At 39.0% G+C, this 13,396-nt stretch overlaps 1 protein-coding gene across 5 annotated transcripts in view; it reads left to right on the top strand.

The window, feature by feature from the left end:
- Nucleotides 1–6,849: 6,849 nt before the first annotated feature.
- Nucleotides 6,850–13,396, top strand: part of mrtfab (myocardin related transcription factor Ab) — a 44,173-nt gene continuing 37,626 nt past the window's right edge. For all 5 annotated transcript variants that reach the window (XM_083932335.1, XM_083932330.1, XM_083932337.1 and 2 more), the window contains exons 1-3: nucleotides 6,850–6,934; nucleotides 7,589–7,650; nucleotides 11,488–11,673. In XM_083932335.1, coding sequence (XP_083788461.1) covers nucleotides 11,550–11,673 — 124 coding nt within the window. In that variant the 5' untranslated portion in view covers nucleotides 6,850–6,934; nucleotides 7,589–7,650; nucleotides 11,488–11,549. The remainder of the gene's footprint in view (nucleotides 6,935–7,588; nucleotides 7,651–11,487; nucleotides 11,674–13,396) is intronic.

Here is a 13,396-nt window from a genome sequence, read left to right as displayed (position 1 = left end):
CATGTATTCTCCAGACAGGTCTACCGTAGTGCTGTCTTCTCCCAAAAGGCTTTGAATTCTGGATTTTGGGAGGGTAAAATGTTTGTCTCTAATTTCTTTATAGTTTGGACAATTTATGAGAAAATTAAATTGAATTGTTCACAATTGATACACATTCTGTTTGATCTTTCTAGCCATTCTCTGTTATGGTGACCAGTTTCAATGGTGAGTTTACAGCCAATGAGAAATCTCTGAAATGTAACAAGAGTCTGGCACAAGATGTGTTCTTGTTTTGCAATCACCTATGCGACTGATTGTGAAATCATAACTCAACTACAGCCAGACATGTAACATTCTGTTGGAAATGGTTTCCAAAGGTACCGAATACAGAAAGTCTTACTGAATTATTTTTTAATAGTTCACTCAGTGTAAACAAAAAGCAGACAGAATTTATGATACTGACAGAAGGAAAAACTATATTTGCATAAAGGTTAACCTTTGTATGTTGTGAGTCAAATATCTCAGAAAAAGAACACAATGTGGCTTGCTTGTTAAAAATCACCGTGTAACCAGCCCATTGCCCTCTTTGGCTGCGCTCACCCTCTTGCCAAAGGAACACCTCCATTTCACCAGTGTAAATGAGTGAAGTCAAGATTTATTTTTCTGTAGAAGAAGCTAAGAACAAACCAGGACAATGAATAACGCATGTTTGACTGATAATTGATGATGTAGAGACATCTGACCTTTCGAAATGAATGTTGTGTTCTGAACCCAAGACCTTTTCTCAATATAGATGAACGATGAGTGCATTAATTATTGAATACAACACACAGAGCAAAATAGTTTCAAGTCACTTGATTTATTAATTCATTTAATATGGCAATTCAAACCAAACACACCAGTTCACCTGGCATGTGAGGACTGTGGGAGGAAACCGGAGCACCCGGAGGAAACCCACGCAGACATGGGAAGAACAGGAGTGTCAACCCCTGAGCCCCCATGTTGCCCAGTGAAGGTAAATCAACCTCAGAACATCTGTCTACAACACAGCGCATCTAATCAGTTTCTGAACACTTTGTAGGCTACTCTATCACACAGGCTTACAATTTCTATCTGTCACTCATGAGCACACTCAACTGAAGCTTTGTTAGGCTTTAATTGTTTAATGTGCACTTTTAAAACATTTAGTGTTGGAGACATGAACTCATTTTTATCTGAAACTGAAAACTGTGATATACAGATACTCCCTCATATCTAACTTATAGTGCGCACACACGTACACATAATTAGAGAATTAGAAACAGTGTCACCTGTTGTTACAGTAGGCTCGTATATATTAACCCTATATATATTAAACTATCAGGACACTGGTATTTAATATATATATTTGACTAGCCTTATCATAAAGCATTTGTGTGCCATCCTGTTTTGTCATATCTAACTTATAGTGCGCACACACGCACACATAATTAGAGAATTAGAAACAGTGTCACCTGTTGTTACAGTAGGCTCGTATATATTAAAGCTATATATATTAAACTACCAGGACACTGGTATTTAATATATATATTTTACTAGCCTTATCGTAAAGCATTTGTGTGCCATCCTGTTTTGTCATATCTAATTTATAGTGCACACACACACACACACAATTAGAAAATTAGAAAACAGTGTCACCTGTTACAATTAGGCTTGTATATATTCTATTTTTTTATATATATATAAAATACCAGGACACTGGTAGTTTAATGTATATATTTTTCTGGCCTTATCATAAAGCATTTTGAGTCATCCTGTTGTCAATATAAATTCATATATGTTCTCTAAAATTTTATACTATAACACAAGCGCAGATTTAGCCTAATTTATATGTTCTGAGATTGATTTACCTTCACTTTACCAACTTACTGTGAACCCTGAAGCTGTAGAGGCAGGTGTTGTCGATGTTTCCCCAGTTGTTGTTGATCTGGAGCTTCACATGTCCGAAGACACCTTTGTCTGAATTCTGGTAAGAGACAAGAGAGAAATAATTTAAAAAGAGTTGTTCAGGGAGAAACGTTATAAAATCCACTTCTACCTATAATACAGTTGCAGTATTTTAAAGGTCCCTTATTGTAGAAAGTGAGATTTATATGGGTTTTGTTTTTTTGTTTTTTTATCATAAAGCAGGTTGAGGTGCTTTAAAAATACTGTGAAAGTATCAAAACAATCAATCCACAGAGAAATGTGCAGTCCGTATTCAGAAACTGTGTCTTTAAAGGAGCCGTCTGGACTTTTGTACAGTTGTGATGTTGAAACTGTTGGCTTATTATAGTGCCCTAAAAAGGCAAAGGAAATAAACAAATTGTGCCTTTGTTTGTTGTCCCAAAATGACCCAAAATTCAACTATGAACCAAAAATGAGCATGGACGTTTACAGGACTTTTAACAATAAAAGTTGTTAAAGTTCATCATCTACTTGTCCTAGACAAAGCCATATATTGTGGAGGTGACTGAACACTGATTATTATTACGATTCATTAAAAAGTCACTTCATGAAAGCTATACTACCTCACTTATATCATACTCACCGGCAGATGGAAGGTCTGAAAGGCTGTTCCGTCTCGATCATAAACCAGTGTTCCCAGATAGGTGCCTTCCTCATCTGTGGTTCTCATTCCCTGGAGAAGAAAAGGAGACAGAGATGAGCTAAGCCTGTTGTTGTGCACTCTGTGAATAACACTGACTAGTATGAAGGACATTTTTAGGATAGTGTCAGAAAATGTGACTTACGTAGATTGAGAATTCTCTGGGCGCACTGGCGATGTATCCATACGGGGACTGGCTCTTTGTTATGTGGCCGAGTGTCACGTGAGTGATGGCGACTGGGTGGGACAGGGAGACCACTAAATGCCCTTTTTCACCTGAAAAGGGCCAGCATTGTCCTGGAAGCAATGACGAATGTCCCTGTGGGGAGAACATTTCATATTTTAGTCTCCACAGTTCTGTTTTTTTCACCGTATTTTATATTAACTTAAAAAGGATTTATTACAACACACTGTAAAACCAGCTATGAATGTGGCTGTCATATACCTACCTGGATCACTCTTCGCTGTGCTTTGGATGAATACCACCAGTAAAATATTCTATCCCATATTATTCCATCTCCTTGGGGCCACTGTGTGTCTGACGATAAATAAGGTAAAACTCTGGCACCTACATCAACACAAGTCAAGTACACAAATACAGAGTTAGAAATCAACATTCAAACATGTTCCACAATGACCCACGTGTGAGAGTCACGATGAGAATGTGACGATGACAAAGATGACTTACCTTGCGATTCTAAGGCAAAGTTTGGTATTGTGTCTGCCAGAGGAACAGCCATCTGCTGTCTCAGTAGCTGCACCCCCTGCTGGATCTCTCTCAGTTGCATGTGCGTGTGCATGTGTGTGATTCCTGAGGGACACAAAGGTCAGAAATGTGTTTTTATTTATTCTCACAAACTCTTAAAAAAACAAATGTCCAACGATGGACACTGTAAGAGACATAATTGAAGAAGAATGTGTCAATCACTCACCAAGAGCCAGAAGGAGCAGGAGGAAGAAACAGCTGATGATCCGTGTTCCAATGGTCTGAGCGTGATTGGCTCTGATCAATGTACAGGTGATTTGGGTCACTCTATTCACTGTCCGTGTAGCCTGAGTCCCTCTATTCACTGTCCCTGTAGCATGAGTCCCTCTATTCACTGTCCCTGTAGCATGAGTCCCTCTATTCACTGTCCCTGAAGCATGAATCCCTCTATTCCCTGTCCCTGTAGCCTGGATCTCCCAACTGTTGTCATGGTTGTTTTGGTAGTCATTGCGGTCCACTGACTCATTGTGACGGCGACCTCGTCGACCAGTCCTCCTCCGAAAGATCCTAAAAGATGATTGATGATGGTTGATGATTTTTAGGGCGCTAACCTCACAGCATATATTACAGTACAGTACACAACATGTGCACACCAGTGGAGACTGGTCCATTTAGGCAGGGTTATTCAGTCGGTTGTAATCTCTAGCTCACCACTAGATGATGCTAAATCCTACACACTGCTCCCTTAGAAAAAAAACTTTTAAGTCATTGTTTTACTGCTTAACTCTAATTGAGCATATAGAGGGGAGATAAGATAACATTACGTGTAAAATACCATGCAATATTTTCTTCTTCCCCAATTTTTGGATTAACCAGCCTCCACTGGTGTATGCAAATACAACAGCAGCTTACCTGTACAAGACCTCCTTGTAAGAAATGCTTCGAGCTCCCTCCTCTGTATAATACCCTGCTTCCTGCAGGCGGACACTTCTCCTCAACATGTCTGGAAAAAAGTCAAAAAGACAAAAAAATCATTAGTGACGCATGTTGACACGGCCATACAATTTACTACAGATGGTGTATATTATCACTATGAACAAAAGATTTAAGTAATTGCAATGACATGCAATTGCCAGCACATATGCATTTGGCTTCCTCCTCAGTGAGTCTTCATGTGTAATTTAACTCAACTTATAAATGAAATAAAAAAGAACACCAATACAATATGCAAGTAGAAGCTACACGACACGATACTAAAATGAATAAAAACAACAAAATGATACAAAACATCATATTGTCATATTTGTTGACTGCCTGGTCTTTAGCATGTTTCATGCTTGAAGACACATCATGCATCAGATATTAAGTTTGCAACTCATTAAAATGTCAAGTGAGAAGTGTGCAAGGAAATAAAATGTATGTATGTATGACCCTTTAGGGCTTCCGTATACCTCTGCTGATAACTTACCTCTTATTTCTAAGATGCAAGTAGTTAAAAACCCTCGATAAGTGACAATGCAAAAAGCAAGTCTGATGTCTGGCTGTTTAACTGCAATGAATGATTCTATGTGTCCTAATGGTTCTAAGCAAGATTCCATGTATCATAAAGCCTCTGTTATGAGGTCATAGACCATTCATTCTATATGCAAATGAGGTTTAAATCACACGGAACTGATTTCTCCCACTTGAATATATATATATATATATATATATATATATATATATATATATATATATATATATATATATATGATTTGTCAATTGATTATTATCAATAACATTATCAATAACATTATCAATAATGCTTTAATCACTTGTTCTACTTGCCCCTATAATTCTGAGTAATTTCCTGCAAATGAAACTTTTGGAGACTAATGTTTTTCAGCAATACTGCAAATTACATGTTAAATGTTAAGATATTAAAAAGACGACTAGACAGTTCTACTGAAGAAACATGGTTTCAGGATTTGTCTCGATTACCCTTATAAGTAGTATCACATTTCAAAGTCCTTTGCAAGAAATTCAATGAAATTATTAAGAAATAACAGACCTGTAAAATAGTTGTTATGATTTTTTGATTAAACAGTGATGCTTTCAAACATTAAGTCTCTTTTACAGAATATAGATGTCATTTAGTTTATCTTTACATTGCAGTGAAAGGTGCCCCTTTCCTTCTTTGCGTCTGCCACAGAGTTTTTATTCAGACATTTGAATTTATAATCCATTCGACATTTCGTCATCAAAGAAGAAGAAGAAGAAGAAGAAGAGAAGAAGAAGAAGAAGAAGAATTACTTTATTAGTCCCGCGAATGGGGAAATTCAATATTCACTCTATTATTTTTCATTTTACACACACACAGGCCCGAAATACACACACATGCACAGACAGAATCTATATACATGCAACCAATGGAGAGATGTTAGAGCGAGGGGGCTGCCAGTGACCGGCGCCCCGAGCAGTTGGGGGTTCGGTGCCTTGCTCAACAGCACCTCGGCAGTGCCCAGGAGATGAACTGGCACCTCTCCAGCCACCAGTCCACACTCCATTCATGGTCCACACAGGGACTCGAACCAGCAGATATAGCAAGTCAATTATTTAATGCTGAATAGCACAGGGCAGTTAACCATAATTTATAATACACTAACAGAAGATCAAGACAATATAAAGCTTGGCAGTAAACAGGAAAAATGGAAAAATGTCATGATGGTGGTGCATTAAAAACATTAAACTGCTCCTAAGACACATTCACAAACATTTATCCAACTCATTTAGAAATCTCTGAACTTGGTTGCATTTTGAATATCAGTGTTTGGAAATAAGAAACTTTGACTCTTCATATGGAAAGTGGACCAACCAAGGACAGTTGTAAAGTAGGAAACTCATGTTTAGAAAGTCAAAGTCAAAGTCAGCTTTATTATCAATTCTGCAATATGTTCCGGACATACAGAGGAATGGAAAATACGTTTCTCTCTGACCCACGGTGCAATAGTGCAATACTGCAATATATATATACAAAAAATAGCGTTTAAGTTCTGAACAAAGAGAAAGAGAAATAGAAAAACACACACAAAAAAATGAATAGTGCAAAGAAATAGAAAAACAGGGGATGAAAATGTGCAATGTAATGGAAATGTTTGTTTCATTTCCGTGTTTGCTCTTTATTGCTGGTTATTGGTTAAACATTTGTCACTGTAACCAAAATGTGAGCTGTACTTAGGAAAGATGAGCAGTGGTAAGAGCAGACACAGTGAGCTTGGGTTGCAAACCTGTGGCTCTTCTCGCCTCCTGAACTACATCTTCTTTGACACAAGATGGAGACAGAGACTGTGCGGGGGCCACGTAGTTTTATGTGCTGCGTGCATCTAACGTGTGCTTAATGTTCTCCCTTTCATAAAGTTAAATGATATACGTATTAAAGACAGCATTGTGTGCGTCATGCGGCCCTGACTCCGCTGTCCTGTTAGTTACAGAGAAGTAACACAGTAGTAGAGTTGTTGTGAACGTGTTGTGGAGGAAGTGGGGAGGGTTTTCCGGTTAAAGTTTCCTTTGTGATTCGGAAGTGGTGGTGTGATGCCAAAGCCTTTCTCCTCATAGACACAACACACAAGTGGCGACCATGAAAAGTAAGCGTATACACACACACACATACGCGTTACAGATATAGCGTTAGCATTAGCTAGCCTCCCCGTTAGAGAAACCCGTAACGAGACAGACATAAACTGAACTGTTAGCTCGCGGCTAGTGTGATAATGCCTGGCAGATGTAGTGTGCTAACGGTAGCTAGCTCGCTAAGTTGGGGTGTCTGCAGTCAACAGGGATACCTAGCGGGTTTCAAACGGAGCCAGGGGCAATAATAAGTACGGTATTGTGTTTTTGGTAACCTTTCACGTCCGTTATGTCGTTTGTGTGTGTATCTTACACAGCTGTCTGACTTTAATTCGCGTTCAGACTCCAGGTTTACTCCCACCCAGACACGCTAACAATAGCTTAGCATGTGTGTGTTTTGGACAGTGACAGCTGTGGGCTTCTGCCCCATGACATCATGTGGAAAGGCCTCCTGCAACGTGGATTCGTCTAGCCTATATTATCGGTTATATTTTCTTATTTTAAACCTATATTACTCCACGAGGGCCTTTTGCACACGTCCCAGTTACACGTATAACGAAACTGCTGCTCAGCATCATCATGGACCAGAATAGAGACAAGGGTTTGGCAGAGGCAGAGATGAGATATGTTATTCTCTATTGAAGCTTTGCCTTTTTTATTTTCTTCAACAGAACTGTTCAAAGCTCCGTCCTGCTGAAATGGGAAAACGCCCCTCCGAGATTTAGACATACAGGTAAGCAGCACGCACACTTCCCATCAAGTCTGGTTTATGACAGGCCAGGTGTGAACCCCATCCTTTAACCTGCTGCTGCTAACTGAAATGATGTGGTAATTCTTGGTCGTGGTTTTCCTGTCTGTACCTGTGTAATTGTGACACATATCTGAAAGGCTAGTGTGGGCGTGTAGAGGAATTCAGGAGTATATTGTGTCTCTCTTCAATGCATTGCACCAGAACACTACACACTGCATGTGGACAGCAACCCTCTGTCAGTGAAGTAAGGATGAAGCAACTGATGAAGCATCACTGGAAAGCCCTCCATTTGAAATTGTTGGGCTGATTAACTGTGTCATCCCCTATATCCAGGTCATTGTGGAGTCATGGGCATTATGAGGTTAGATATTGAGACATCAGTGTAAACACAGCAGAGATATAAAAGCACTAACACTTTCTGATGTCGTGTAAACAGCTATGCATCTCAAAGTGATGTGTTGCAAAGACAGAGATCACATGTTGTCTTTAAGCCAATCCAAACAGCTTGCTGCAGCTTGCATAGTTAGCGCACAATGTGTCCTACTGTAGATGCTAGTAATGCATTATCCAGTGTTATTCAGGAATGCTTCTCTTCACAAAAGGTTTGCAAAACTGCAGAAGACTGACCCTTAAATTGCGATTGAATGCTCTTATTTCCTTCCCTTTCTTTACCACTTTCTTGGTTTATTTTTCTGAGTCTGAGTGGAAAGGCCTGTGACTCCATTAGCTACATTTGTTTTGGTAACCTGATTTCAAGGTTTTTATATAGTCAGGCGGAAATGTCAACGCTAAACTCATAACTGTAGACTTTTGAGGATCTACTCACTGATGCTGTCATGGCGAATTGACTGGAAGATGTCAGGTAGCTTAATATTTAAAACAGGTGGTGAAAGATTTCTAAGATTTATGCATTTAAAGTACATTCATGCTGATGTTTATTATCACAAAGTGTGAAAAGGGTATTAGCTGTTTTTAATTTTGGCTACTTTTGCCATTATTGCATGCATATTATTAGTTATAAGAAGTTGTGAATGACTGCTAATGATTAGACAGAATTTAACATTTCAAAACGTTGCCATTTTTTTAAATTAAAAAAATAACTTTCTAATAAGAAATAATGTCTTTTTGGTTGTGATATCAAAACTCAATACCAAAAGAAATTCCCTGCCCTACTGGCCAGAAGAGATGTCAAATCTTGTGTATTCTGTTGCTCTAAAAACATAGGAAATACAACCATTCACCTGTGTCCTGATAAGTCTGCAGATATTCTCATATCTGTGCTTTAATTAAAGGTTACATATTGTAAAAGTAAAATTTCCAGGTCTTTTTTTTAATTTTTATTCTAAAGCAGGTCAAGGTTTACATAAATACTGTGAAAGTATCAAAGCACTCATCCACAGAGAAATGTACACAGCCTGTATTCAGAAACTTTGACTTTAAATGGGCCGTCACAACCATACAATATGTTGGTAGAAAGTGCTGCTACAGTGCAGTTGTATTAATTCCCCTACTTCATAATGATGCAGACATGCTTGAAGACCCGGAAAATCTGACCAACAGAGCAGACTGGGCTATTTAGGAGGGGTTCTTAAAGAGACAGAAATTAAAAGGGAGCGTTTTAGACAGGGTTCAAACAAAAAAATATATATTACAAAGATAATACAAAACTTTGTTTTTTAAATTAAGGCATGTAAACATGTTATAATATAAGCCCAAAATACAAGAATGAATGATGAACTTGCAGACAACCTAATGCCAGCATCAGGGTGTACATTTAGCATGTCATGTGGTTAGTGTGCCGCCATTCAGACATGTGGGCTTTGGTTGATTGTGAGAGAGAAGAGTGACATCTCAGACAACACTGGCTCATTGTTTTGAGGCTCGCTGTGCAGTAATGACAGAATCCCCATCAGAACCCCACAGCTTGAAAACACATATTTGCAGAGAGAGCATGAGAGAGATCAACACACACAACCCAGCAGTAGACCTGCCTTTGTAAACAGCCATTAGTGATGTGCTGCTCAAGTTACTGATAAAGCAAGACAACCAGTTACACCAGGCTTTACCAGTTTGTATTATGTACCTGCCCGTCTGAAACACATTATCCGTCTGGTAACATAAGTCTGTGTCACACTGCAACACATGCAAACATTTTCACACAATTGGCATCATTTTCATTTGATGTAAATAGGGCGGGTCGATTATTCCAAGTTAAAGGCAATCCAATTTCTTGACATGTTTGGCCCAACAATTCATTTCCTCCAAATTAATGTCATTTTCATAGCAGACATTTTGACGTGTCACAGCAGGAAAAGCACATACGATGGATGATGGCTGAATACTGTTTAGCTGCTTCAGTGTCCGGGTTCACACTGTCATGACACATGTTTTTCCTACTCCTAAGTCAAAATGTCTCCTGTGAAAAGGGCCTATTCAAAAAAAAAAGTTATTATGTAAAACCAACATTTGTTTATACAAGTTTCTGTTTGACACATAACAAGTTTGATCTCATGAGCTCCGTGACAGTGGAGCACAGATAACCATCTTATTTGCAGATAGGCTTATGACAGTCAACAAGTTGAATATATGCTGTGACATGAAATGTGCATGAAATTGAGTTTCTGAAAATCTTCACCCTGGAAGGAGTCTGTTTTCAGTGACATAAAAATGTATATAGCGTGTGGACAAAAGGATAGAAATAGCTACGTTTACCAAAACACTCGCATAGGTGTAGACTAAGACTAGTCTCTGTCTTGAGGCTAGAGTTAGTCTGAACACCTTTATTGTCCCAAATGAGGACATCCCTTAATAAATTTGCATAAAAATCAATCCTGCAGCTAGATGCAAGACAGAACTCACACGGACACAAACAGGCACATCCATTAGAGCTTCCTTTATAAAATATCGCTGGCTCTGAGGGTAAGTTGTTACATGGTTTAAATGTATGGAAATTGCCCTGAGGTTGTTAAGAAGTAAAAGGAAAAAAAACACAAACAGAGTTCTGCCTTTCTAAAGCAGCGGCCACAGCAACTGTTGTTAAAGCTCAAACATGCAAATTCCTCCCTGATGGCTGATTTAATCCCCCTAACCTACAGCCCTGCAGAGAGACTAAGACAGAGAGGGAAAGAGACATGCTCTGTTTCCTGGGACTAGATAACATTTATTATTATTTTTTATTTCATTTCACTGGCCAATATATAATAGATTTTCCAAGTTAGCAGTAAAAGGTCCGGGTAATATTCCTAGTTCCATCGATGTATTTCATTCCTGTGAACTGGCAGATGGTTAGAGAGACCCAGTGAAAATACTGTGGGATGTCTGTCAAACGTTTTTGAATGTAATGCTGTAATGACCTGATGTTTGCTATTTTGCATCAGAGATAGCCAGCAAGCTTATGTGCTCAATAGCTAGATCATAAGCTGCTTAGCTGTCTGATAATAAAATGCTGCATCCGTACACATGCGTTTTTCTAAGTCTAAAGTCCCTGTGCTGCTAAAGTTCTGATTTAGATATTGAGATGAAACTAAACCAAATTCACAGCACATGGTGGAAATTTTATTTTACACTTTATTTTGCTTGTGTGCGTGTGTGGGAGGGTAACATATTGGGGACAGACTGTTAGTGGAGAGGTGAATGTGTTAACAAAAGTGCCAAAACTAAAAATAACACATCACACTGTGAACGTGACAAGATTGAGGTAAAGAATAGGCTCGCCTGCAATTACATCTTACTGCCAAATAGGCCGCTAGAAACAAGTTATCTTTAATAACACAGCCTTTTGATGAGTCAAAAAACTATTATTTCTTATTTGTGCTCCAGGTCTCTCCGTCACCCTGGCAACGTTACAACCACAGAGAGGGGAAAAGCCAAGTCCTGGTAACATGGAAGTCACTGGGACACCCGGCTTGGTCCCAAGCCCTCAGAGCGAGGCGGTGACCAATGAGCTTCAGGAGCTAACCCTTCAGCCTTTGCCCTTCCCCCGGCCTCTGCAGGAGAGAAAGAACGGTGAGTGGTGCATGCACACTTTTTGTTCCTTCAATTACCAGAAAGTTAATCCCACATTTTGGTAGTCATCATCCTGGCTCACTTTCTGCATCAGAAGTCCAACCTCATTCTCTTATTTGGGTGTTTATATCTAAGTATACCAACTGTTGTAAACTCTTTCTGAACAATATGAACAGAGGGTGATTTAATGTTGTAGTTATAGATTTTCCCCATCAATAGGGCCAGTTTTTCCCTGAGCCGCTGGATGAACTTTACAGGAAACACTGTACTCTGTGGGCCTTATAGACCAACGATCAAGTGAATATTTCCGCATAGCACTTCTCATCATTCACAGCGGTGGCTTATATCCAACGTAAAGTCTTCCAAGCTAAAAACGTGTGCACGGAGAACATGTTACATAAGTTGAGCCTAAGAAGACGGTAGGAAAAGACACTGAAAGGCAGAAGTTAAATGTCAGATGTGTCTGTACGTCTTGTTCATTTGTCAGTGGAGATCCTCCTCCACTGCAGAGGGTGTTTAAGATAGAGACATGAAGATTTACTGTGTGTGCGTGCGTGCGTGCGTGTGTGTGAACGTGTGCGCAAGTATGTACGAGGCTGTGTGCATCTCCAGAAAGAAGGGAGTGAAGAAGCTGCTGTTCTTAATTGGCTTGCTCCTTTGCTCTGACCTTTTGTCACAGTAGATTAGACTGTGCTGCACGTTTGCTGTATGGACTTAAGAATCTGTAGTCCCTTTTTGTGTCTGGAGTTATCTCTAGTTTAGAGTACATGGATGTCTCTGCGGCAGCTTCCTTTGGTTTGAATAATGGTAGAGAAGTTGACTTTGATGCATTTATCTATTTGGTTTTGTTCAAACAACCAAACAAGTGGAACAGAGCGTATAAGTCACAGTCGCAAACACTCAGAGGTTTTTACTGGACTGTGTGTCTGACGTGAGTGTTTGGTGATGGGTTTAAATAAATTCAAGTCAAGAATCACCAAACATTTCCGGATTCTATCATCTCAAATGCTGCTCGTCTCTGTTTTGTATCATTGTATGTCTCTGTATATATAATGTAAACCATGTCAAATCATAGAAAAGTCATTTCAGGACACTTTGTTTAGATTAGGTCTAGACCACACCATTTATGATTTAGAGACTCAACAATTTTTCCAATTTGCCTTGCCTTGTAAGTCCAGTGTTTTTGGTGATGTGATGACATTTTATATCCACAAGGTCAAAGGTCAACTTCATTGTGACATCATAATGTTTCTGTCCATTATTCAACGCCATAACTTTAAGAACAGAAAGGAAGACATTTAGTTGGATACTGAATTAGTGACACTAATCTTGAAATTGTGCTGATTGTTTATACATTTTTTTGTGTGCTTCTGGGTTGAAGATGTGTGTGAAGCACGTTTCACCCAAAAATACTCTTTCAAGCACCATCAATTGCTGATTTGCAGATCTAAATATCTGTCTTTTTATACTCTATAAACCTGTTTCAAAGTTTTTTTCCTGTTGTCAGTTCTGATTACATCCTCAAGCAGAAAAACTCACCGCAACAGGGCTGGTAGAAGATCAAACCAAGCACTTTCGGTCGAAGCGGTGAAGCTGCGTAGTACTTCTTAAAAAAAATCTTTCTCAGCTGAGCAAGTTGTACTTAACTGCTCTAAACATATCTGGTGGGAATGCACCCTCAGTTTTAAGCCGTAACTAAAGCATTTAAAAGTAGATGTTCTTT

The sequence above is a fragment of the Echiichthys vipera genome (assembly GCF_963691815.1).
Source record: "Echiichthys vipera genome assembly, chromosome: 18".
Lineage (NCBI taxonomy): Eukaryota > Metazoa > Chordata > Actinopteri > Perciformes > Trachinidae > Echiichthys > Echiichthys vipera.
Note: the sequence above shows the minus strand (reverse complement) of the source record. Positions and strands in the feature narration are given on the sequence as shown.